This window comes from Drosophila serrata, unplaced genomic scaffold (genome assembly GCF_035046125.1).
Source record: "Drosophila serrata isolate PLE 108 unplaced genomic scaffold, ASM3504612v1 contig_249, whole genome shotgun sequence".
Classification (NCBI taxonomy): Eukaryota; Metazoa; Arthropoda; class Insecta; order Diptera; family Drosophilidae; genus Drosophila; species Drosophila serrata.
In genome coordinates this window covers 3,361,801-3,389,794 of record NW_028257147.1, presented here as the reverse complement: position 1 = coordinate 3,389,794, position 27,994 = coordinate 3,361,801, and the positions used below count along the sequence as shown (strand labels likewise).

General features: G+C 38.7%; 1 protein-coding gene and 1 non-coding gene across 3 annotated transcripts; one reads left to right on the top strand and one right to left on the bottom strand.

Annotated features, from left to right (window-relative positions):
• Nucleotides 1–646: 646 nt before the first annotated feature.
• erm (earmuff) lies at nucleotides 647–27,409 on the bottom strand. Of its 2 annotated transcripts, none has more exons than XM_086832655.1 (2): nucleotides 26,728–27,409; nucleotides 647–3,324 (listed from the first exon to the last, which is right to left on the bottom strand). In XM_086832655.1, exon 2 carries the CDS (start codon nucleotides 3,310–3,312, stop codon nucleotides 1,417–1,419), a length of 1,896 nt encoding a protein of 631 aa, XP_086688781.1. In that variant the 5' UTR covers nucleotides 3,313–3,324; nucleotides 26,728–27,409; the 3' UTR covers nucleotides 647–1,416. The 2 variants fall into 2 exon arrangements, with proteins under 2 accessions (XP_086688781.1, XP_086688780.1); XM_086832654.1 differs by lacking the exon at nucleotides 26,728–27,409 and adding an exon at nucleotides 5,359–6,290.
• TRNAR-UCU (transfer RNA arginine (anticodon UCU)) lies at nucleotides 19,283–19,355 on the top strand. The gene has a single exon. It is a non-coding gene; the product is annotated as a tRNA-Arg (tRNA).
• Nucleotides 27,410–27,994: the final 585 nt, after the last annotated feature.

Sequence of the window (27,994 nt, the reverse complement as noted above, 5' to 3'; positions counted from 1 at the left end):
TATTCCTTTCTGAAACAAAGGCGTCCTGGAAATCTCAACTATATAACTAATTAATACAAATATTTCTTTGTCTTTAAATTACACATTTCACCCTTTATCTTTCCTTGTTATATTAATTATAAAAACCATCTTTAAGACATCTGCAAATTAAGAGAAAAATCAAGAGTGACAAATGGAAATTTCTATTGCATTTTTATGAGCATCCTGGGGAGATCCTTCCAGAACCCCAAACTCCCCCAGACTCAATGGGTATTTCTTGTCCTTTCCCAAGCTGCAGATCAAAGGACTATGCAAATGATTGGCGTGTGCCAGGACCTGCCACCTGCGGAGTATGGGAATGGGAATGGGTTGAGGGGAGGGCAGGTTGCCACTAATTAAGTTGCAAATGTCATGCGGCAGACATGGCGACAGTTTAGAGCCCATTAAACGCAACTCGAGTAATGCAGCGATAATTGTTTTCGTTTCGCATTCGCATTTTGCATAAATTTTGCATTCTCAAGGATCACAGGAGACAATCTCAATGACATGGCCCACACCGTTGCTCAGTTATTTGCATATAAGTTAAAGGGGAGGTTATCAAATTAAAACAAAAAAAAAGGATCAAAACCTTGTTTCCCTTTCCACCCATTAAAAAAACATTCTGCAATTAATAATTGAAGAATTGATTTATTGCTTAAACATTATCAATAATATCACTTAGTTTCTAAACAAATTCAATGCATTCTTGTGTTGGATTAAACAGACACTTACATACAGAGATATCTAGTACAACTCTAAGATACATATTTATCTATGTATTTCGGTTGACTCGATTTCCAATAAACATTTCTCCTATATACGTAGAATGGCGCACTCCCGAGGAGTGCGTTACACATATACACATTCATGACTAACTAGCTATTATCCTGTGACTAAATCTAATACATTCAGAGAGCTTAATTAGAGCATAGACTATGGATAACACATGGGTCGTCTTAGGGATATACTATATACAGAAGGAGAGAGAGAGTCACCATCATCATCATCATCTGCTGAGTGTGGGTATTGCACAAGTTGAAACCATTTGGTGGCTGTTGAGGTCTTACGGGGAAAAGAGATTTCAAAAGAGTCCTGGAGAGTTCCTCCTTCCTGGAGAGTTTCTCCTTAGAAGAGTCCATTTAGAGCCCTCACTGCACTGCCGAGAGCGGTGCATCCTAGTTCCGGTGAGGGGGACTTACGGGAAAGCCCTAGATCCTGCCCAGAGTTCGGGTTACTTGCAGCGGCTGCCGCTGCCACAAACTGCAGTCAGTCTATCAGCAGATCACTCCTGGCCAGCGCCGAGGATGTGGACGTGGCCGATGTGGTCGTATTGGTCACCGTGGTGCTGGTCGTCGATGCCGCCGTGGAGCTGTTCAAGCTATCCGCATAGTATCTCTGTCAAAACACCTTGGCAATGAAGGTCTCCGAGAGTCTCTGCTGCTGCTGCTGCTGTTGCTGCTGCGGCCCTTGCTGTTGCGGATGTGGCTGCTGTGCCTGCTGCGGCTGGAGTTGCAGGAAGGCAGAGCTGGGATAGTCCTGTGGAGGAGCCACCACTCCCAGGTGATGGAAACCCCCGGCGGCATAGTGAGATCCCGTAGAACGCGGCCAGGCTGGATTACTCGTCTCTCCACTGGACAGAGGGGGTGTGGTCACATTGATGGGCGGCGAAAGACTGCCAGAACTGGAGTCTGGAGTCAGTTGACCCGAGGCCTGACCATAACCACCCGAGGAGAGTGGCTCCCGGCGGGTATACTCTCGCCTCCTGTCAAAGGATGGCGGCATATCCAGGTCATCCAGATCTCCACCAATCTCATGCAACTTTCGCATATGCTTCTTCAGGTCAAAGTTCCGGCAGAATCCTTTGGCGCACACCCGGCAGGTGTACGGTTTCTTGTCATTGTGCGTGTGCATGTGGAAGGTGAGGTTGTAGATCTGATGGAAGGCCTTGTTGCAGATGCTGCACTTGTATGCCTTCTCCCCGGAGTGGGTGAGCTTGTGGTTCTTATAGTTTCCCTTCTGATGGAATCCCTTGCCACAGTACTCGCACACAAAAGGCTTGTAGCCGGCATGGATACGGGCATGAGTGTTCAGTGTGGAGGATCTATTGAAGGCCTTGCCGCAGGTCTGACACTTGTGCGGCTTCTCCGATGTGTGGATGATCTTGTGCCGGCAGAGAGTGGAGGCCTGCCGGAATCCCTTGCCGCACACTTTGCATACGAAAGGACGGGCTCCGGTATGGACGGGCATGTGGCGGGTGAGATTGTAGTGAGCATTGAACACCTTGCCGCATTCCAGGCACGAGAAGGTCTTGGGTTTGCCTCCGTTCGCTGATCCCGGACTGCTATCCTCCACGGATCCTTGGGGGGATGGGGAGCGTGAACGGGATCGAGCTGCTGCCACAGTCGGTGGTGGTGGTGTCACCTCACCCTGATCCTGCGGCGATCGCTTCCTCTTCAGGTTGTTGCCTTGCAGACCAGCAGTTTGACTCGATGATGATGATGTCCTTTGAGCCACCGGTGACTTCTCCAGACTCTGTTGCAGGCTACTGGGCACTGCCTGGGATTGGGCCACAGCAGCTGCAGCAGCTGCTGCCGCCAGGGGATGTCCCAGGTTCCTCCTCAGCGATTGCGAGTGATGCAACGTGGCATTCAGGGAGGCAGTGAAGCTGCTCAGGTGAGCGGCACTGGCCAGGGATTGCTGCTGAGCGGTCAAGGCTGCATATTGGGCAGCAGCTGCGGCACACATCAGCTGATTGGGAGCATAGTAGAGGAGGGGATATTGGGAGAGCAGCTCCTGGTGGCGGGAGCTCACAAACTGCTGCACTGCAGCACTGCTCGTGCTCGATGGCGATGATCCAACCGTCGAGGAACTGGGCATCGTAGAGACACCCGGCACATATTTCTTGAAGGCGGAATCGTAATTAACGGCGGAGGGTGAGTGATCCAGGCTGATCACCTCGATGGGACTGCAAGAGCGTTCCGAATCCGCATCAATATCGGGATCCTCATCGTCCTCGTCCTCCTGTATGAGAACCAGAGGCTCCTGCACGGGTTGGGAATGGTGCTGTACCGGCGGCTGTTGTGGTGGCGCTGCTGCTTGAGTGGGCCTGTGATCCGGCTCCATAATCTTGGCTATGGAGAACTTCAAAGGACATGCCCGCTTGGCGGCACTCTGATCACCGCCACTCGGCGGACTCTGCTGACTCGGATTCTGGTCGGAGGCGGCGCTCTCCATCACGGGACTCTTCGATGGCGGCATCATTGCGACTTCTCCCGCTGGACTACACGGTTGCATGCCACGCGGACTCTGCAAGGACAAAAAACAAAAAAAGGATTCCGATCAAATTGAGTATGCAAACTAAGCAACGGGTTATCAATTAATCGAAGGCATACGCCTCCATTGTTTATGCTTAAAGCGAGACGCACAGCGGCGGGTAAATCAATGGGGTAACTAACCCTTAAATTATACTTTGAATAGAGGTAATTTTCCCACCAAAAAATACGCATATTTAAGGCAACTTAAATATTATTAAATATTAGAAATATTCAGTTTAGTTTTTCAGTGTTTCCTGTCTACAAATTCAACTCTTTCCGTTCTCTAATCATATTTCCGCTTTCAATTTTTAAGTTATACATAAAAGGGTTAAGGATATATGCTTATCCTTCTTCAATCCCTTTGTCTTTGTCTTGAACCTATTATTGTGACTTGGTCTGTACTTATTATTTATTGCCCGTCCAGTCAAGTGCAACTAATGCGTTGGCAATTTCGGGGAGTACAAACAAACGCCAGCGGAGGGCGTGCTCCCAGCGGCAGGACATTTTTCCTTGCTCCCCCTAGGATCATTCATGGCCAGCCAGCGGGTTGCAATTAAGGACTAACCGCAGTGCGTTTTAATAAATACTGAATATATGACAATTGATTTTTTCGATTTTTGCATACCCATCGCATTTGCACTTAACCCGTGCTTGCCCCCGGCATCTCACGCTCCGGTTAACCCAAACAAAAGCCTCAATCCTTTCCGCCAGCATATTGCCATCAATCATAACACACATTCTCCGACGGAGTCTGCGAAATATATAATATATATTTTTGGCGCGGGTCTTTATGCCATTATTTGCACATTATCATCATCGAATCGCTTACACTCGGCTGGAGGAGGTGTAAGGTCTCAGTCTCGGTTTTGGTCTCCAACTCCATCTTTTCCATGTGCCCTCGAGTGTGGCTAATGTGCGACATCCGGTGCGATTACCCAACAACTTCCTTGCCGCTTTTAATTAACTTGATTTGACGCCTCAGTGGGTTGAACTTCCATCTTGTGTATTACGGGATATAGTTTCCCTCCCGAAGTGCGGTTTAATCTTATTAAATAAAATAAAAATAATAAAGAAAGAAAGGGGGCAGGTCCCATTTCACACGCTGACCCTGGAGGCCCTCTCTGGACCTGGAAACTTTCCCGCCACTTTACACTATCCATCCACACATTCAGAGTAGTTCAAGAATTAAGTATTCGAATTATTTAGGTTGGCGTTCCTCCTCCAGTGGCCACTTGAGAGTCATCAGCTCTTGAAGAGTGTGTGAGCTTATTAACAACGTGTGGGTAATAATGTTTAATCAAAAGGCTTTTTAATCAACAGACTTTGACTTAGTTTAGGTAGAGCGGGCTGAGATGGGATATTTGTATTTAAATTAAGAAAGGCTATCTCAGGCACCTGGCTCTTTTAGTTTTTATTTAGAAAATAAAACAGCATGAGCTTTTAAATATATAAATATATCTTTTGATTCACGTTTAAATGAATAAATAAATGACTCAAGGTAATATTTTAAACCACAAATAATGGTAGCCTAAGCAATAATAAATAAACCTTTTATAAATGTTTAAACCTTATAAATGTCACCTAATTCTAATATATTTATGTTCCATTTAATGTTAAGGAAAATATTTAAATATATTTGCAGAAGCTTAAAGTGTTGTCAACCAAATAAAACTATAATAGGAAATCGAATAAATATTTAGATTGGAAAAGAATGGTTTGATATAAATAAAATTGAAATATTAAAAGCCAAAACGGTTTTAAAACTGATCCTAAACGAATAAAATCATCATGTAACCCTTAACTGTAGTATAGTTAAAGCTTTCTTTAAGCTAACAAAATATTTAAATATTTCTATCACACAACTACAAGATTATATTATTTAACTATCTCTCCCGATACGCTAGCTGTATTTTCAGTCACTTTTATTCGAAATATATAGAAAATAGTACCATTACCCGTCGGCACTTTCTGGTTCCCCATTTAATAATAATAATAAAATAATATATAAATTATGAAAAATACGTACAAAGTAAACCATATTTAGGCACCGCCTATTTTGGGTATCCAATTCCTTGGGCAGGCAGCCACTCGCCGAGGATTGATTTAAACCAAAACACTTTCCAAGACACACACTATATCAACTTGGTTTTAAAGTTTCTCGTTTGTCTTTTCTTTTATTTTTCGTTTATCACTTGTTTCGTAAAAAGGACAAGGCTTTTTAAATGCAAATTTAGTGAGAACGCGTTAAACAGGATGCGCACTCAGGATGCGTTCAGCACAGGATCAGCGACCGGAGCGGAATGAAGGCAAATAGCGAGCGGTGCGGGTCTTAAGAAATATGAAAAGGACACACATTGAGCTGAGCGTTGAGGGGTTGCTCGATGGAATCAACCCCTGACAGAGTCCTGCCAACAGGATAGAGCGAGAGAAGGCATAAAAGTGAGAGAGAGAGAGAGATGGCTAAAAGCGAATGCCAGAGCAGGATGGATTGATGGATTTCGGACAGGAGCGATAGCAGGCAAAAGGAGAACTTCATCATCATGTTCAGATTGGATGGCATATCCTCGATGCTGACAGCGACAGCGGCAGAGACCCAACGCCGGCTGCATTATGAATGAAAGGACAAAATGTCGAATTGGAATATATTATGCCAAAGGAGAGGGGGTGACCAAGAGAGACAGAGAGAGAGAGAGAAAGCGAGACAAGAGAGACCGCCCCTAAAATATTTATATAGAGATAGAGCTGAAGAGCTGTAGACCTGGCAAAGAAGATACATAAAGGAGTGATGATGGAGGAGGAGGTTCCATCATCATCATCATCATTATCAGAGCGAGAGGTATAGATGGCCATTAAGGACAACGAAAGTGCAAGAGAGAGAATCCTTTCCCCGTTCACACTTGATTTTCGGATGAGGAGCAGGAGACACCAAAAAATGGCAGCCACACAGATGAGGAGAGGGGGCTCCCTCACGAGTTGACTTTTTTACTACACATACACACAGGCAGGACCTCCAGCTTCCCCTCTATGCCCCCCTTAGTGATGTCCTTCCCCTCCTTGGACAGCTCTTGCCTTTTGTTGGGCATTTCAATTGTCGTTTTGGCATTTCGTTTTATCAGCGTCTTTGTTTGCTCACCTTTAGCCCGCCAGCGGGCAAGGATACACTCTCTGATTCCACCGACTCGTACTCTTGAATCTATTTATATATCTATATATCTGTGTATCCTATATACAGAGGAAAATAATTTATAAGAATAGTGATTATATAATATATACATTGGTAGAAAGGATATACTTCTTTTGGGGAAACTGAAATCAAGAATCGTTCTAACGATTAATAACTTGATTTTTAGGTTTCAAATTAAATGGTTCTTAAAAAAACTGAAGAAGGCTTAATGAACTAAAGAAGCTTAGTATTTACTTAAAAGAATTCTTAAGAAATCAAAATCTTATATTCTCTAGACACTTAGTTATATCTTTCCCTTTGTTGTAAATTCTTTTAGTATAATTTCTCCACCTGTAGCCAATTTCGCTCGTTAAAGTTGGGGTTCCCCCTTACCCACCAAGTTCAAATATAATCTCATATTCATTTTGATGATATCTCTGGTGCGGCTTTCTTGACTTTGTTTGCTCGCTGGTGCGCTTGTCATCCCTCTGCCTTTACCAGGACTTGGGTCCTAGGACCCTCTATATCCTTTCCTTCGGCATTGCAATGCACATCGCCGTTGCTTTTGCTGGAGTTGAGCAATTGCAGCTCTACGGAATCGCACAAAAGCACAACTCTTCAGGGACAAGAAGGCAAGGAGGGATCCTTGAAAGGACCTGGCCGCCATTTCCATTGCATTCTCAGGTAAGTTTCGTCCATTGTAGGGGTTTTGTATTGGGAAATCGATATGCAAATAGCAAAGCTTTGATGATTTGATATACATATCTTTGTTGAAAAATTACAGGTTTTTTGTTAGGGAGAATTAACTACACCAATAAAAGTATAAAGTCATGGTCCGTAGACTTGAACTTGCTTACAGTACAAACCTTTAATTATTGCCAACAAAAAAGAACTTGAAAAAAAGCAGCAAAATGGTGATTAACTAAAAGCAAAGTGAACGTCACATGCAAAAATGTGCAATCTGCATTTAGTTGAATAAATAAATGCAATGTGAAAAAGGCAGCAACAACGGGGGAAAAAAGCAAAACAAACAACAACAAACTGGACATTCAAATAAATAAAACGACAACGGCCTATGAAGCTTGAATACACTGACAAAAAAATGTTAAAGCTTATCTTTTTATATTTAAAGAAAAAATAAAAAAAGAAAGAAAGTTTTAATGGGTGTCAGAGGAAGATAATGGAAATTGGAATGGCCTTGGAATGGTAAATTCTAAAAATAGTTTTCTAGATTTTACTGTACTGTAAATTAGAATATATTCAAGCGATTTGATTTATCACTTTCTCATAAAGTATTGACTTGGGGTAATATTTTTACAGTGTATCTCTGCCGTGCTCCTCTTCTCTCTACACACCTAATCTCTCCCGCTATCTCTTCCCCCCCCTTTTCATCTCTCCTCGCTTTCTATTCAAAGGCCATGCAAGCATGACCAAGCACACACACACAGACACACACTCAAACACACGAAGGAGAGGCTGTACAAAGAAGAATAAAGGGGGGGAGGTGAATGGGGGGGGGGAATGTAAAAGGTGAAAGGGGCGGTCAGAGAGTGGACTAACTGTAAATGCAGAGCAGTGCAGCACGAACTAAGCTTAACAACGACAACAACAAAGGGAACTTGAAAATCCAGCAAAATGTGCAAAAATAAAATATGAAATAAAGGTGCAAAAGCAGAAAGAGGGAGAGAAATAGAGAGCAGAGTAGAGAAACAGAGATGCAAATAGTTCAGAGTGCAAAGGTAACACAGAGTGTGCATTAGAGAGAGAAGCAAACAGAGTGCAAGCTCTGCTCGTTGCTTTTGTTTTATGTTCTTTTTTGCTAGCTCTCCTTTTTTTTTGTTTTAATTTTTAATGAGTTTGCAAAATGGTTGCGGTGCTTTTTTGGTTTTTACTCTTTTTTTGTTCAAGAATTTATTTTGTATACATTAATTCCTTTTGACAGGATTTTTTTATAGGAAAAGGTTTGAAGGTCCTGCGATTAAATATATTTATAAATTGTAAGAAAACAAAGTGAAAATTTTATAATTTAAGTACCTTTAGTAGTTCTAAAAATGAAATAAACAATACGTCCTGTAGATTTGATACCGTTTTATTGTAAGGAACACAATAATTTCCCTTAAAATTATTTACCTTCGAAAGGATATGTACCAAACCTCAATATATCCTTTTCCGCCAAAGTACCCTTAACCTAGCTTTAATCTAGGACTATTCGGTGAGTCCTTAAATTACGCCCCCTGACTGCTCTACTAAACCAATAAAACGCTTCGCATTTCTCGCACCTCATCGGGAAATTAACCTTAAAATTGAAGATTTACACCTCCTTGGACTAGAAAGTGCAGTCTTTGCCGGCTGATGCCAGATTGCAGCAGAGATTTGCCAGAGTTTTTCCATTTTTCCGGGAATGTGAATCAATGGCGAATGGAAATTGGGTTCCCAGGGAGAACGCGGCTTGCATAATCTGTGGTAAGCCAGGAGCGATTACAAGGCATTGAACAAGGGGTCCTGCGTAGCCCCGAGATACGGACGGTAAGGTCCTTCGTATGCATATGTGTAACTAGGACGAAAAGCAGCAACTGGACAATGGCCGGCGATGAGAGGCTCTCAAAGGGAAACTCAACAGCTGCCTCGAGGATTCGTCCTGCGCTCCTTTGTGTGGCGAGCAACTCTGTGTGGGTGAGAGCGAGTGCGAGTGCGTTTCCCGGGGCAGTGGAATATCCGATTTGCGGGGTGAAACAATTGCGGTGTTTGACCAATTTTACAATTGATGTAATCCCCTAAATCGCCTATATTAGCGCTGAGCGGCTTCAGCATCCTTGCCTCCATTACGATTGTCAAATTGAAATGTTTTCAGTTCATTCAAGAGTAAACACACAGGCACATGCGTAAGCAGGTGCACTTGGAGAAATAATTATTGAATTCAAATTGAATTTTAAAGTAATATATCCCTGCAGGGTAATATGATTTCAGTCAGAAGCTTAAAACTAAGTGAAGGAATCGTTTCCGATCCTATAAATTATATATATAATTGATCAGCTATATCATGATCATATATACATATTATTGATCAGCAAGACCGATTCAGCTCTTAATCTTGCCATATCAGGTTGAATAACAAATTTTTGAAATTTTTTCAAAAAATTTTAAAATTTTATAAAATTGTTAAAAATTGACAAAACTTGTATTATTCTAAAATTTTAAGTGGAGTATGAAGATTTATTAACCTAACAAAAAATAACATATAGAAAAGGCTTCCGATTCGAAGTTAATACATTTTTGGCTAAGTTATGAGACTTTAAAATTTGATTTTAAAAAAAAAAATTCATTTAAACATATGGATAAATATTAATTCAAAAAATGCGAATATTTTCAGCTTTCCGATTCGATCCTATAATTCAATTTCAAAATGCTGAGTTATATTAACTGTTGCTTACCGAAGTTAGTTTCCCTTCGTGTTTTAAAAATAGATTGTTATAAAATATTATTATATGTATATTATTATAAATATATCTCGAAGAGAGATTTGAAACGAAGTTTGTTTAAATACATTTTGAATGCAGCTTTATTAAGTATCTTTTATCTTTTAACATCCTAAAATAAGTAAAACTCTTATTTAAATATATTTCATTTTGCTAATAGTTCTATTACCCATTTTTTCTGTCTGCATAAACTTTGTTTATGTGGGTTACGGTTCTGTAGGTTTATAATAATATTTTGCTAACCTTCTTTTGCGCCCAAGCAAAAGTTCAAAAGGATCTCGACCGCTCGGCCGCTTTGTGCGTCGAGTCCTCCGATTTTCGCCGATTACCGATTACCGACACAGATTAAGGGATGTTCCCAAACAATTGGCAGGTTCCGTCGCATGCACAAGGATTCTTCATTCTCCTATTTTTGGGAGTCTTCTGTTCTGAGTTCTGGAACTCTGAATTCTACGCATCCTCATCATAGGCGCGCAATTAGACGAGTTTCGGCCTTTGTCCTGCTGCCGGCCATAGACGGATTTCCTTTTTGGACCGATGCAGAGAAGAAGTCCTTTGATCCGCTCTATCCCTAAATCTGTGCACTCGACCATATACATTCCCCTGCTTTCGGTGATTTACCATTGTGTCGCGCGTATTTGGCGCGTTTAAATAGATTAACCGCCTGGCAAATTTGCTAGGTTCTCCTATCTGAGATTCAGGATCTTTACCTACACGAAACTCAGCTCCTTCGTCCTTCGATCTGACCGTCTCGCTCTGTTTTTTTACAATTAGCTGCGGCCGCCTCCTTTGTTTGCCACCTTAATCTTGAGTAAATTAGTTCATTAAGAGGTTAATTCCCCATAACACCCACAAATTAGACCGTCCTGGGAATGTGCATGTGAGTTTTGTGTCGTCCTGTCTGGTTTTGGGTATATCTTCTTCTATTTTTTCTCAGGTGAGACGATGGCCGAAGTAGACAATTGTTTAATTGTTTTAAAGGGGGGATTTCTTTAAAGGAAAGTGTGCTGAAAATTTGAAGATTAAAACTGAAAAGTATTTGGTGTTTACATTTTTAAAGAACCCTTAAATTATAGAATTTTTTATAAAGGATTTACTTTATAGAATATTGCTTAGATTTCTCTCCAACTCTTTTACTCTGCTCTTGACAGCCCTAATTTATTTCCCACCTAATAATTCTTTTGTTCCCACCATTTAGTGCAGAAGCAAACGAATTGACCATTATCCTAAAGGATAACCAGTTGACCGACAAATCGCATCTTTGAAATTTAAATGCGGAAAACATGCAGTTGACATTTACTTCAACCCACACTTTAAACTCTAAAAGGAGAGCATCCTTTTTGGCAATAATTTTCTAATTGACACTAATAGGCTTAACATATTTAAGAGATTTAAAAAAATATGATGAGAACTGAATTGACAGGAAAATTCCTTACCCAGTCGCGTGACCCACAAAACGATGTCACCATCGACCTAATCGGAAGTACATTTCATAGATTTCATCCTCCCAAAAAAAGGAAGGGTTGCTTCTGGAGGGGATGCTTTGACATCGTTGTCACCCTTTGGAAACTTTTCGGTTATTGTTTGATTCGGTTTTTCAAGGGGCTTCGCTTTCGCATCGCACAAGCTTTGATTCTGCGCCTGGGCGGTGCCGGTGGTTTTTTGTGGGTGTTTGTTTGCCAAGTACTTGTTTAATCGGTTTGTTTGTGACATTTCTATTGCCCGCCTGCCACCCCCCAGCATCCCTCCCGCCCCACAGGACTCTGGTGAGCCACAACCAACCCAAGGCTGTCTTTGTTTATTCAGTGGTAGTAGGCCTGACACGCGTTCAACGCCCACAAGGTAGGTGGAAAATTCACCCAGCACTTGGAGAAAATATTACTGCAAAATTTTAGAGGAATTTTGATATTTTAAAATATATATTTTGGTTTAAAAAATAATATTTTAGCAATAGATTGGAAGCTATAAAATATAAGCAAGCTTGAACAACAATTACTGACCTTGTTTACTTATATTTCTATTCTTTAAAATGACGTATTTCATAAGCTAATGTTTTGATTGCTTCGAAATAATCTTCTGCTTTTTTTACTAATTGTACTCAATTCGAAAATCCCACCTTTCTTTAATATTATTTTATAAAAATTTCCTCATTTTCTATTCCATTTTTCTTAGTGCAAATATATAGAGATTTTCCTTCCCCCTTTTTCCCTGGTGGGTGTGTCTGTTCTGCGGGTTCTGATTCTACTGCCAACTCATCATCATCATCAGCAACCTCAGCAGCAGTCTTTAGCAAAAAAAAAAGAGGAAAACAAGTCTGCTGAGGGGGTGGCTGTGGGGGTGGGAGGAAGGGAGGCCATCGCTTAAGTGCTGCCAAACAAAAAGAACACATTTACAGGATGTTTTTACTTCCCCTTGCCGGGATTACACCCACCTCCCCCTAACACCAACCCCATCCCCCCGAAAGGAGTGTGAATTGTAATTACAGTGAAATCAGCTTTTGGCACTTGCTTGGCTTCCCCGGGTGCTTCCTGACGGTGAGGGGTTGGGGAAGGACTACTGTACTTGGGCATGTGTGTGTGCGGTGTATTCCTTTGTCTGTGAGGTAGATCCTTGAAGTGGTTGCACAGGAAACAAAATAAATATCATTGGGAAGTATTAACTAATTTTGTTTAAATATTTATTATTATTACTGATTTTGAGACAATAAAAAATATATAATTATAGGAGGAATATTATAAGAAACTATTTCTCATATTTTGTTTCATAAAAGTACCTTTATGTAAATTAACAGATTTATTTAACCCCTGCAAGGTTTTATAATTTCAGTCCGAAACTTAAAACGCAGTGAAGAAATCATTTCCGACCCTATAAATCATATATATTTTTGATCAGAATCAACAGCCGAATCGATCTAGTCATATCCGGTTGAAAAATAAATTTTTTAAATTTTTTCGATTTTTTCATTAAAATTGTAAAAAAATTGGCAAAAATTTTAATTCTCTAAAATTTAAAATTGAGTATGCAGATTTTTTAACTTAATAAAAACTAACATAAGACAGCTTTCCGAATTGAAATTAATTTACTTTTGGCTTAGTTATGATATATACAAAACTTGTGATTTTACCAAAAATTAGCACACAAAAAATTGACTAGAATTTCATATATCCTCAAAAAATATTGTTTAAAAACTTCCAGCAGTTGATTAATGTTTTATTTATAGATTTGAATAGTATTTGAATATTTTCGAAAAGTATTTGAATATTTTTCAAGTATAGGAATATCTTTTTGTCACAGGAAATTATCTTAAATCTCCCAAAATATAATGGTTAAACAGAGTTGGATATCTATATTAAATATTTACTCTTAGAAACATAAATTTTACAATAAATTCCATAATTTTTAAACTCTTTTAAGGGACATTTCTCTCCCTGTACTTTGCTGTCTTTCTTTTCTAGTCCTTTCGCCTGCGAATCGTGATTTATTTTTCCTAATTGGCTTTCGATGCGTATGCTGGCATTTTGTCACATACTCCCCTAGTATTCACACACACTCCTTGAACACCCCCCTATATTTCCTTTTTTTTTTGGTACTCCTCCCTGCTGTCATAATTTCTTTTTGTCGCCTGCATTTTGACAGCTTCGAATTCGAATGATTTGATGTCTGTTGGGGGCGTTGCCTTCTGCTTTTGCGGTGGGTGTCACCGGAAATTGCGGCTTAGTCGAGGGAAATTAAATATCATATAGGGAAAGGGGGTGCTGGTGGAATTATTTTTCGCCAGCATTGGCAAAACACATTTATTAGCGAAATTGACTGTGAAGAAGCATTCATTGCAAATATTCCGGGGTTTTTGTTTGGGAGCATGTTAAGTGGATTGGAAACGATGGGTTGTCTGGGATACCATAGGGTTGGATCTATAAATGGGAAATCTCTGGATATTTAGAAACAGGAAAGCTGTAGAGAATTCTGGGTTAAGAGGATAATAGTTTGAAAACAATAATTACAAAATAAATCCAAGGACATCTGCACATGTGATGTCTATCTTATATTTATGTCTATATATTAATAACAAAATCCTAAAGTAAATTAATATTTAAGGCCCCTGAAAAGTTTATAAATTATGGGAAATACTACTTCTTTAATTTCCTTGAAAAATATCCTTCAAATACTATATACAAACTCTGTATAAAATAAAACCCATTTTCCACTTTTACCTCAGGCAGCATTTCTCAAAGGATTCCCATTCTCAGCTCAGACATTTCTTGCTATTCCCATTCCTTTTCCTTCAGGATATATCCTGTAGTGTTTTGTACCCTTTCATAATTTAACCAAAATATTTAAGGCAAATATTTTATAAGCTATGCATACATTTAAGCACAATTAAGCAACTAAGCAGTCCAAATTACAGGTATAATCCTGGCCAGGAAACCTCTCTCTGTCTCCCGCAGGACCTCTTCCCTTCGGATACCAAACAATAGCTAAATGTACCCACACTCAGAGATTAAGAAATATGGATGCAGGTCTAGGTAGCCCAATTGTCGGTCCTTTTCAAAGCTGGGAAATACAGAGTTTTCCCGTTCCCTCTCCAGAGAACAATTGTGGAACAAGTGCAGCGAGTGAGAGATACAGGAGATTCGGGAAATGTATTGACAGTATTTTGACATGTTTCCAATATATCTATATCTATTTTGATGGGTTATTAGCCCAGCGGCAAAACATAAATCCTTTTCTGCTACTGCCATTGCTTTTGTGCGGGCAGAGGGATCTATCTCTTTTCGTATCTAAACCCAAATTAGCACAAATTACTATACAAATCCTTTGAGCGTTTCCACTCCTGGATAAATCATTTCATTGTTTTGATTTTTCAGCTGCCCATAGCGATTTTCCTGCTTGTTTAATGTTGATCAATGATCTCTGATAAACATAATTTCCAAATTGTGGTTAATTTCTGCGGCTGACCTGAAACAAAACATTAAATAATCACGGAGCACCAGGCAGCTGCGGTTTGTTTTTAAATGAAAATCCAGTGATTATGCCAAATTATGCAAAATTTTTGTATCCAAAAATAAACCCAGAGACCACCAGGAAAAACCCATTGATTTAATCAAAGGAATTACAGCAAGACAGGTGCAAAGTAAGGTTAAATATTCATCAAATTGATAAACAAACTTTGAAAGTTAAATAAATACTTAATGCTTACTTAAATGTTAAACCAACTTATCCCCATATTATCCTTATTCTTTCCCCCATAATGCCACAAAAAGTGCTCCTCAAAGAAAAGCCAATAATAAGTCCTCAAGCGATATAGACCCAAGGACATCGGAAGCCTGACCGGAAATAAGTAAAAGCCAATAAATCAACCCAAAGAGGAAGTTGAGCAAACAGCCAATGAAAGCGGGAAAAGCACACGGACTAATGGGAAATTCGAGACGAGGGAAAAACAAAACAAGAAAAAAAAACGATGACTGTATTACCTCACCCACAGGACAATCTGTTTTTCTGTGCCACCGGAAGATGAGCTAATAGAAGGACGCGTGCCACCGCCGGCGTTCAATTTGTTGCAATTATAATTGTATTTCCCAGGGTCACGTGTCGCGTCCAGTTTGGCCTGCAAGATGTCACAATGTTGCCATAATACGCTTAACCACAGGTTAGCCAAGGGGAGACTATATAGTAGGTCTATTATTATATAGTAAGGTGTGGCCCAACGAGCATGTTAATAATTTTCCGCCCAAAACGTTGACACGCGTTTAACTTTTGTATTTATTTTTCAACCCTTGAACCTTGAACCTGCGACCTGCCGCCGTTTAAAATATGTATGCGAGGGGGGAGAAGTGTCACAAATAGTTGTCGTTGTTGCTTTTTTATGACAGGAAGCGAAGCGTCGGCACACGGCAAACATTTTTTCCAGTGAAACATTTTTCATATCCTTATGCTAATCAGCCGGAAAGTGTTTTATTTGCTATTATGATTTGTCCTTTCTCGTGGGAGAAATATTTCTCTTCCTGCGACATGATAGTTAAATATTGTATTAGGGAGAAAAGGACAAGCGGCGTTTAAAAAAAAGGGGGATAAATGTGTAACAAGGTAATTAGCTTAACCATAAAGGGGAAGTACCAACTAAATGGTTATGACAGATTGTGAGGAAAAGCGGATTAAAGTATGTTAGTCCTTAAGTGCCGTGACGAGTTTATAAAAGAGAAATAAATAAATAAATAAATCAAGTTATTAATTTCAATTTATCTACTACATTAAAATAAATATAACTACATGTCTTATACAAGTTTAAAGAAGGTATAAACTTATACCTATAAAATTTAATTTAAAAGTAGTTCTTACATAAAATTCTAGGATACAAAAGAGAAAAGTTATTCCTTAACTATATTTAAAATATGTACTCCTATTAAAAATATTTATCAAAGCTAAAATATTTCAGTAGGATTAATTAAAGTAACAAACTCTAATAACACTTAAAAAGAAGATTTTAATAAACATGCTGCATTATTTCTATACACCCATTATACTCCCATATATAATAAAGGGATATTTCAAGAGCAGTTCTTTGTGTTACACCCAAAAGGACTCGATTTAATTGAAGGTCCTGCCAAGGTGTTCAATCCCTGTGTACTCTGTAAGAAGTTCATCAAACATAGAGTAAGAGAGGCAGCTGCACCTAATCATAATTCCTTGCAATCACAAACCACACCTCCCTCAATCTGAAGTTGAATCACAAAGGATACCGAGGATCGGATGACGCAGAGCCTTAAGGAGCGAATTGCAGCAGGCGCTACGCCCCCTGGAAGACGCCTGGTTTTTCTAAGGACGCGCTAGGCACGCGCTCAAGGACATGCGGGTAGTATTTGCACATGTCCTGCGACAGGAGACGAAGCATGTTAATTGCTACATATGCGACACATACAGCAGCAAACACGCCTCCAAAAAAAGTGAACTAGGATCGCGGAGATGTCAGAGCAGACGAAGATCCTGGAGGACAAGGAGCAAGGCAACCCTCGAAGACGGCGGCGCTGATCCTTCCGGTGGCTCGCAGGACGACAGGATGCAATGTGCGCAGTCGAACAATTGTTCCAGCCACCAAGATTGAGATTCCATTCACTCCCTATTTCCCCTCAAAGTGGCAGCTGCCGGCGGAGAATCTTGCTCCTTGAAGTGGGCAGAAAAGGATAATCGAGCGACTTGTTTGCCCAGTGCTTTGATTGTCATTATTACACTGGGGGGAATTATTGAATGTTTTATAAAAATAATACAGAAAATAGTTAGGGATATCTTGATGCGATATTTCTAATTGCAAATATTTCCCAAGAAGGTGTTAAAAAATTATACAAAATTAATTTAAATTCCTATTATTATTTCTCTTGGTGTAAGATCCTCTCTAGCCTTGATTATCCTGCCTAAAAACCGGTTACTCTTGCAGGGCGTTGTTCGTTTTTTTTCTGGCTCTTGCCTGACATTTGATTTCGCTTTCGGCGGAAGTGCTTTTTCTTTCTACGGTTGTTGACACGCGATCCTGCGATCCTGCGTGGATCCAGCGATATTCTGATCCTGCGTCGGTGTGCCGATCATCCTGTTCGAGTCCTTGTTTTGTCGTCCTGGCGCGTGTGCCGCGCTTCCGGTTAATTATATTCCGCAAGCGAAAGCGAAATCAAATTCATATGTATGTTTACTGGATTTCTTTTTCATTCTTCAGTGTGCTCCCTCTCTTTGCAATTTGAATTCCTTTTTGTTCCGGCGGCTGTCAGTCCAAGTCTCTGAGGTCCTGCCATTGTCCTGTGCTGGAAACAACTGCTCATTAATTGCTGGTTATGTGCGCTTTTCTTCCATCAACGCTGACGAAAATCACGATAATATTTGATGCTGACGACGATTTTTGGCATTATAATTTGGCTCGTGCCAGCTTGCTTGTAATGCGAGTAGGCGACAGGATGTTGATCCTTGGCAGGAGGTTTTTGCCTAGGAACGGGATCTTAATAGGTGACTTTAGGGGTTTTGGAAGACTGTGAAGATTGGTAGGGGGATTTTAAGGATGAATTTAAAGTAAAGATTATATTTACTTACTTATTTCCTCTAATATACTTAATAAAATTATTAAAAACAACTTAAATTCCCTACTTTCATATAGAATTCTTCCTGTTCCCCAACTCCCCTTAAACTTTTCACCAAGAAAAATGGAAATGCACACACATTCCGCACACCGATTATTTCAGGCTAATTGACCGGGCAGTCACTTCAGTGCTCAATGGGCTAACCGTTCCGTTTCCACCTTTTGGCCAGGACGAAGTCATGGCAACATGAGCAATAAAATTTAATATCCGCTTCGAGTGCAACCGAGTCAGCGGCGACCAGAAATACTTTGCATAATTCGAATGCCCCCCGTCCAGGACATCGTATGTCGTTGTAATGGTCCTTTTTTCCAGAGCGAAATAAAACCGTCGGAAGGTGTAGATAAATCACGTAGAAGGACAATGCCAAACAAGTGAGAAAACGCCCCCTCACAACCTGAAAAAAAGGGGACACTTTCAATGGACGAAAACGAAAGGGCAGAGATAAAAAATCGCCAGGACTGTAAATGGGTAAATTTTCACCATTTCCACGATAACTCTATTTAAGGGCTAAGAGGGGTATGTCTAGTCTGCTTTTGGTTCAATTTGATTAATTCGTTAACAAACTGAAAGTAGCAACAGCGGCTACACAACCAGCGAGTTGAGTAATTGTCAGGAGTCACGAGAGGAAATCCTCCCCAACCACCAAAGGACTCGAACCCTACACAGCTATAGCTACCCCTATTCAAAAAATCCAACCTCCACCCCTTTATTAGCTAAAAGCGCATGAAGATCGCATCGGGTTGATAAGAAAGCGAAAAACTCTGAAGCGGAGCGAAAAATAAAGAGACCAAATTGAGCACTTGAATGCCCCCAACAAGGATTTAAAAGGATACTTTGCCTGGGTTGCACGAGGTAACTCCTTGAAAGGTTAATCTCCTTGGAAAAATCTATCGATTAACCCAAAAAATATGCTAAACAGGCGACACATTTTATACTTTTTGTTTACAAGCCAAGAAGATACATTTTTGTATACTGCAAAAGCTCTTTAAATAATTGAAAATAAATGCATGGGAAATATTTAAATAGCTGCTGTCTCTTGTTTGTTCAGAATCCATTATCGACTCTCTTTAAAATTACAGCGAAGCAAATAACAAAAAGATTTCACAATTTTGTGAATTATTTCATTCTCGATTTTTGCATTCGCAACACAAGCTGGAACCAGTTTGAGAGTAAAAAGTTGAGTCGCGATTATGGGACTCTTTAGCGCAGTGGATAGCGCGTTGGACTTCTAATCCAAAGGTGGCGGGTTCGATTCCCGCAAGGGTCTACCATTCAAAACCCTTATTTTTTGTTTAAATCTGAGTGAGAATAAATATAAAGTATTATATACAAGTATTTGTATATGACCTATATCTGAATTTAAGCAGAATACTTTTTTAAGGTGATAAAGTTGTTAAATTGAAATGCTGGTGAAATATTTTTATGACAAGGAGTACATCTTATATTTTCCTGAACGTTTTGAATTTTTAAATATTTTTCAAAGTCGGCTTGGCCTTCACTCTGGAGATTTATCAAATATTCATATATTTTTCAAAAGGAATAAAAATGTACTTAAAGTTTAACAAGGAGATGAGATAGATTCTTGATAATATTATAAAAATAACATAAAACCTTATCATGTATATATATATACAAATATATATATACAAATTGTAAATGCTTTTTTAATTCCTGGGAATTCTATAATCAGTGGGGAATATAATATAAGTACATATTTATTGTGGCATGCCTTATCAATTAACATAGAAAATTGTAGATTTAATAGAGTCAAACCAGTATTAATTCATTTTCAAATTTAAAATATTCTGGTGAATTCAAAAACACAGGCAGAATAAGAAGTTGTTTACCTTAAAGTTTAAATAAATATAATAAATGATAAAGTATATATAAAGAAAAAACAAAAAGTTTAATGAAACACAGTTAATTCTCTTTTATAAACCAGGACAAGCACTCTCACCTTTTAAGACAAATATCTAAAATAATCACAAGGACTCTCCCAGACCTTCTAGCTAGACCTATTAGCTAATCCCTAGATAATTTCTGCATCTGGTCCATTGCCACCCACTTTCAACCTCATTAAGCAAAACAAATATTTCTCCCTTTGTAGCTTTGAAATTTGTTTTTTGGAAAAAATGTAATTTTCAATTAAAAGCAAACTGACAAACGGCAAATAAATTGGTGTTCCCTTCGAAAACTATTTACGCTGGGCAAACACTGGAAAATAAGTATCTGGAAGATACATTCATTCAGTGAGCAAGAGAAATGGGAAATGGGCAGAGAAATCTCGGATGCCGCAAGCCGAAAGGCAAATAAGGCGGTAAAATGTTCTGTTCGAGCGTAAATTGCAACAGCTGTCAAGTATCTGGTAGATACATCGCAGCAAACTAGCTGATAAACAGCCTATTAAAAGTGTTTACATGACCAGGGCAAATATTGACGCAATGATGCAGCTACCCCCTTGGCAACCCATAATTCCCGCGCCATGGAATCCATACATATCCGTAGAATCCACGGATTGCTCATGGCGGGGTTGATTTATCCGCGGAGCAGATTCCTCCTCGTTGTTGTTGTTGTTCCCTGTCGCTTGTCAAATGATCAGCGCACACGCAAATTATCCACACACAAACACAGATACAGATACAGATACAAATACAGATACACTCATGCAATTCCGCCATTTTGTATCTACGGTTGAGCCTTCAAATGTGCAATCATTTGGTTTTGTTACTGAACGACCCCAACCTAGACCCCTTGTAACATAAGTAAGGCTCCAGCGATGTTCTTCTCGGTTTTAAAAATAAATTCCCCCATTTACGGGCCACGTAATTTGCCGACAAGTCTATGGCACCGCCCTCCAAATGCTATTTTGCACTATAATTTACTTTTCATCGACCTCTGTCTGGGCTTCAGAACGTGGGGCACAATTGCATGTTGGTAATCTTTATTTAAATGATTTCCATGGGCAAGACATTGCCGGAATCAAGTAGAAAATTCATTGGATTATAGAAAAGAAAATAGAGGTATTTTTTTTTAAATAGAAAAAGGAATATTTATATTAAATTTACATTTTAATTGAAGGGTATTTTAATATTAATCAGAAGATTAAAAAGCAGTGAAGCAATCATTTTCGACCCTATAAATCATATCTATTCCTGATCAGAATCAACAGCAGAATCGATCTAGTCATGTTTGGTTAAAAAATAAATTTTTGAAAATTTTTCAATTTTTTCAAAAAACGATAAGGGGTTACATCGTTTAAATTGTCAAAAATTAAAAAAAATGAATTTTCCAAAATTACAAAATTAGTATGCAGATTTAATAACCTATAAAAAAGTAAGATAGGACAGCTTTCCGAATTGAGATTAACACATTTTTGGCTTAGTTATGAGATTTCTAAAATCTAATTTTTCGAAAAAATTGTCATATATAAATATTGATATATGTATATACCTTAGTTATAATTGCTTTCCGTTACCATCCTTAGTTTAAATTACAAACTACAGGGATATAAAAACGTTGTCTTCCCGTAGATCTTCCTTTCTTGTTTAAACATTAAATCTAAAACAAAAGAAAACAGCTAGCACTTTAAGAAATTTTAATTCAAAAATCAGTTTAAATAATTTTTATATTAAAAATGGTTGATTTTCTTGTGTTTATAATTGTTCACATTACTTTTACGACTTCAAAACCTCATATTAAAATAAAATCTTACCCTCAGACCCTACACAAAGTCAAAACTGAATAATTTTCCCATTCTTTATTCTTCAAACTGAATACTTGCCAACTTATCCAATTGCGAAACAAGTTCAATTTGAATTCGAAAACCTAAAATCCCGCTGTTAGCGATGTTCACATGTGTTGCCCCCTAGAAAGATCCTTGAGCTACGCATTATTTTTTTTTATAACCCTTCCACTGATGGTTCCTTTTGCCTCACTATATATACGAAATAATGTCGCCCACTGTGCACAGTTGAGCAAGTTTCTAGTCCTTGTACGGAAACTAACAATTTTCGCCACATGAAAAAGGCAGAAGCTAAATGAGAAGTAACAAAAAAAAGTACCCCTAACGAGCTTTGAAATTATTTTTAGAGCAGTTGCCACAAAAAGTGGCAAATAATGCAAATATCTAAGCATGCAAGTGGCTCGGGGAACGCCTCGAAAGAACTTGCCTCGAAATGAAATATCAAGCATACGCCATGTGGGACGCTTGAATAAAAAAACAAATACCAAAAGGACAAAGAACGAAGGCAAAATGAAGGCAGCTGCAAAAGGACTGCAGACAAAAGCGCACAAGGATAATCATGATGATGATGATGATGATGTAACAGCAATTAGGCATAATAAACACAAAGTTACTGTGTATGCAAGGAGGGGTGTAATGATGATTTTTCAGGACACAATTTCCCTGCATGCTGCACGGGGCAAGTTAAAACTATATAAACGCAGACTTAATTGCTGGGTTTTTTTTTTAAGCGAACAAACCCCGGATCCTCATGTGTTGCGACTTCCCTTTTTTGTATACATTTTATTATTTCTCTTTTTTTTGCGCACTTGAATCAAGTCCTTTATAGGGGTTAGTCCAAAGCATAGCAAAAAAAACGAAATCTCAAAAAATGGCTACACATGGCGATCCTTAATAAAGCAACCCCTTGCCGTGCGCACCCAAAATCGAAGTTGGGCAAAAATAGAGCAACTCTATTCCAGCTGCAAAATGGTCGTCATCTATTTTCCAGAGGAGGAGGAAAAGTCCAAAGAATTTGTATCTAATAAACTGGCATATGCAAGCCACTGGCTTATTAGGCCGAGCTGTTTGATTGAGTTCAACCAGCCGTTTCCATGAGGGTGCCCCAGAGCCAATGTACTTTGCCTCGATTTTTATTCCAATTTCGGTGGTGGTTTGGAGTTTCGAATATTGCCACTGTTGCACACACATAACATACAAGTCGATTATGTTGATTCTTTAAACGTTGATTATTACGATTTATTTTTATGATCCGACTGCTCTTCAAGTGCTTATTACCCCCGGGAGAGTGTGAGGAATTTTTATTAAAAAATATTGATATCATATGAAGTCAGCGACATGTAAAAGATACATCAGATAAGCTGACCTAATTGAAGGGAGTCGCTAGAATAAGATAACTTAAGGGGAAGTATGGGTATAATATTTAGGGAATGGTTAGAATAAAAAGTAGGTTATATAATATTAGGATAAAATTAAATATTAAGTACTTATGTATTTATGAAGTATTTATTATATCATTTTATCAAACTAACCTAAGAAATAGAAAGTACTTTAGGAGTATGCTATGTGTTAGAGTTAAGGGGGTAACCTAACCAAAATGATTTAATTAAGTTAAAATCGATGACAAAAATAAAATCTGTTATGATTCCTATACCTTTTTGGTAAATTTATTGAAAGAACATTTTTAATAAATTACTAACCAAATGACTTATTGTTAAATGTGAAATGAAATGATTTCTCTTATATTAAAAATCTACTAAATATTATCTAATAAATAGCTTGCAAAATAAGGTACCTTCTTTGTGATATTCAACTTTATATTTTTCCCATTTATAAAAGCCTTTTCTATACCGAAAATTATTTTATTTTGAACAAAATGTATTTTTCTTCTGGTTGCTCGTAACTGCCAAATCCCTCAATTCCCAGGCGACTTTAAAAAACAGCCGTAAACAAGAAGGGAAACTAACTTCGATAAGTAGAAGTCTATATACCCTTTGCAGTTTGTTAATTAATAGGATTGAATAGAAAATCATTCATAATCAAGCTTAAAATATTCTCTTACTCAGAATCAATATTTATTGACATTTTTATAAGACAATTTCTTTGGGAAAATCATAGTTTTGTAAATTTCATAACTAAGCCAAAACAGAATTAATTTCAATTCGGAAACCTTTCCAACGCTTTTTTAGAGGGTTAAAAAATCTACATAGTCCATTTAAAATTTTAACAAATTCAATTTTTTCGCAATTTTTGAAAATATTTATTATTATATTCTTGAAAAATAATTTATTTTTTAACCTAGATTGATTCGGCTTTTGATTCTGATCAAGAAAATATATTATTTATAGGGAATTATATATGGGAAATGACTCCTTCACTTTGTAACAAGCTTCAGACCAAAAATACCCTGCAAGGATATAAAAAATACAAAGTGCCCGGCGAACTAATAATAAACAGCGGCGGAGAGCACTTGAAGTGACAACAAAAGCCAAATATTTACATTAACCAATGTATGCTAAGCAGTAGCGCAAAGTGGAGGACTCAGCGAAGGACACTCCACCGCAGGACAACCAGCGAGTTTGATTCCTTAGAGAGGGAAACCAAAAAGGACCCGCGAAATCTTTAGCTGAATAAAAATACATATACATATATATATATATATATTTATATATGCACAGCTTGAGCACTTGAGTGGGATGCAGGATTGAAAGTCTGGATTCCGGATACAGGATGCGGATTCCGGACCAAGCGAGGGCAGACCGCAAGGACTCTGCGCAAATAAACAATTAAAATGTCACAACGATTGCCGGCGTACCCGTGTCAGGAAATCAAAAAAAAACCAAGGCAAATAAAAAGCGAGGCGAAAACCACAAAAATGGAAAGTAGAAATCGGAAAACGCTTTGTGCCATCCCCCTTTTTCCTTGCCTCGATTTTAAAGGACTGCTGCACATTGTGTTTCTTGATTCAAAAGCGCATTTCGCAGGGGGCACAAAGGTGAGGGAACGAGGAGCAACCACGTGGCGTTTCCAGGACGCAGCTCCTGGCTCACTCAGCCGAAGATTGACAGCGAGGGCGGGTGTCCTGCGTATCCTGCGAATCCCGCCAAGGCGTTGAGCCCAAGTCAGGAGCACAAATCCCAATTAAAATAAAGAAAGCCAGCGTCAGTCAGCCGAAAGTTAAACAGGCCAAAACAGCATGTTAACTCGCTTCAGTTTTTACACAGTGGGAAAAATGTAATTCAAATATATTTAAAGTTCTAAATATATATAAGTATTGGTTTATTTTGTACTATCTATTCTTAAATGTTTAAAAATAAATAGTTGAAAGAAACATGTCTCAGAAATAATAAAAGGAAACTCGAGACATCTTATGGGAAATTTATAATAAATATAATTTTTAAGGTTTTAAGACATATCCTTTATGATTTATATATATTGATTTATAAGATGTTAAAATTAAACAAAAATTGTAAATAGCCTCATCAATGAAATATTAAATTTATTTGATAAAGAGCGAGTTTTCTTAAAATGGCACTCAGAAACTATACTCTGTTGGCTTTAAACTTTTTTTTATTATGATAAGAATTAATATTTCTATATTCCAATAAAGTCCCATCAACTTTTGGCTAATTGATTCAAAGCATCCCCAATAGCAAAGCTTATATTTAATTCCTTACATTTCCTACAAGTGTAAGGACTCTCCACCCTCAATCCATGGCCACATCCTTTCTTTTTCACGCTGGGCGTCTGTGACATTAACAATTGATAGACGACCGTCGACAGGCGACAACGACATTTTGAACATTTGACAGATTGTCGCGCTCAGTTGGCAGCTTCTAAGGACACTTTCCGTTTCATTTCACACACACACACACACACGCCCGTTTGCTCGGGGGCAACTCACTCGCCTCGAGTGGCCCTGCTTTTTCCTTAGTTTCCCCACTGTTTTCCCTCAGTTTCCCAGAGCTTTTCGCCACTGTGGGCCAAAAGTGAAAAGTGGCAAGTGGCAAAGCGGAAAGCCAGTCGAGTGGCCGGCTTAGCGGCTAGTTGGCATTTAACAGGCGAAGCCTTAAATATTTTAGTTCTTTTGGTCGCCAGTCGGGATCCTCAGGGATTCAGGTCTTTTTAGAAAATGGAAATAAAGTTGTTTTTTAACAAAAAGAAAAAAAATAATTGTCCCATTTTTATGGGAATAGGTTCATTTTGATTAAATGTTTTGAGATTAAGAACATGGCAAAACTTTGAAAGTACAGGGTAGCCTCAAGGCATTGACTTTAAGTAGTGCATTTTTATAATAATAATAATAATGATTGCATAAAATAACATATAATATGAAATATTAATAGGCAAGCTGAGATACTTGTCAATAATAATATACATAGGGTATGTCAAAAGAAAATATGTATGTTCATATATGTAGGTACCAACTTGTTTTTTGAAACTAGCCTTTTGTTTCTTTGTCCTAAAGTCTCTTTTTACTACATATTACTTGGAAACAAAGTCTGCAGAAATCATTTTAAAACAAATCAAAGGTCATTTCCGTAAAACAACTATAATTTTGGTAAAAGAATAATATTAAAAACATGTTTAAATAAGTTTCAACTAAAGAACATATTTCTATTTAGCTTAAAGATTTAAAGCTTTCATTAAACCTTTAAAACCCAATCATAGATCATAAATCAATCAATCCCATTTAAATTCTTATTAAATTTCCTTTAAATTTCATTAACGTTCTTCCCTCGAAAAGTAATAAACAAATTAAAATTTCTCCCAATCCCCTGAAGGCTTAAAATGAATACCCAATTAGAAATATGCTCCACAATTTGCTAATCTTTCCACCTTAGATAAATATCTATTAAAAAGCATAGATGAAAATCAAACATTGGGAAAAACTTACCAACGAGAGAGGTGGAAAATCTTTGGCCAGAGTTTTCCGCAAGATTTATTTGCTAGGATCTGTTGCCGAATGTTTGCACACAGCAATTAATCCCTTTTTTTGATGTCTTGAGCTTGAGTTAATATTGAGGTAATTTTTTATTTTTTCTTCAAAGGCAAGTTTCTTTTTTGGCCTTTTCTTCTTTTTATTCACCAATCGGCTGCAGGTCAAATAACTGTTTGTTTTAGGTATTAATTCCAGCACACACACACATAATCTCTCACTAGGACGCGCATACACTGCCGTAAAGAAATCTCCTTTTTGGCAGGACGAAGAACGTTGAGTTTTTTGCGACCGCGCTTTCAAGACGTCAATTTCGGAATGTAAATATTTGATTTATGCGCCAAAGTAAATTAAGGCAAAAACAAAAAGCAACAACAACAACGACAACACCGTTGCCATGATGTCCTGGGCCACATATAAAATATGGCGACGGCGAAACGTAACGGTAAATCCCATCGATAGGAGAGAGCGCCTGCTCCCCCGGCGGCCGAGCTGTCTCCGTCTTCCTCGCACACCCACACACACACACACGTACACACGGTACAATGTGCCGACGGCAAAGTCAAAAGGCAAAGGTAGCAACAACTCAATGATATCCGAGCGCCCCGACGCGCTCTCTCGCTCAACTGAAGCCGACAGCGGCGACATAAGAGAATGAGAGCGAATGGTTGGGCAAACGTCATTATCATGTCATTCTGCCTCTCGCTCGCACACATTTTTGGGGGTGAGTGAAAAAGAGAGAGCGAGGGGTGCCAATGCGAGTGTGAGTGTGTGTGTGTGCGTGCCATTAACGCCATCATGCTCATCATATCGCTCTCTGGCCCGATCCTGCAGCTGCTGCTGACTGTCCTTTTACTAAGCGCCTGCCCCTACATAACCTCACTCCCTTGTGTTGCAGACAGCCTCTCGCCCCCTCCCTCGGCACCCCCCACACCCCACACACCCCTGTTGTGTGAGTACATATTTGCACTGCAATTTGGCATCGTCGCTGGCTGCTCTTGTGATTCGCCTCTTTTTGCGCTCCCATTTACACAGGTGAGCACAGTGGTCGCTCGCATAGGGATCTTTGATTTCAGGGAGATTTCGTTATATTTATTATTATTTATTTGTTTTAGATGGTGGTCTAATATACTGTTCATAATAATTTACTGATATAATTATTTGCCAAAATTTAAAACGATAAAATGCTTTTTCAATTATTGATTTATATCTCTAATTTGTTGTT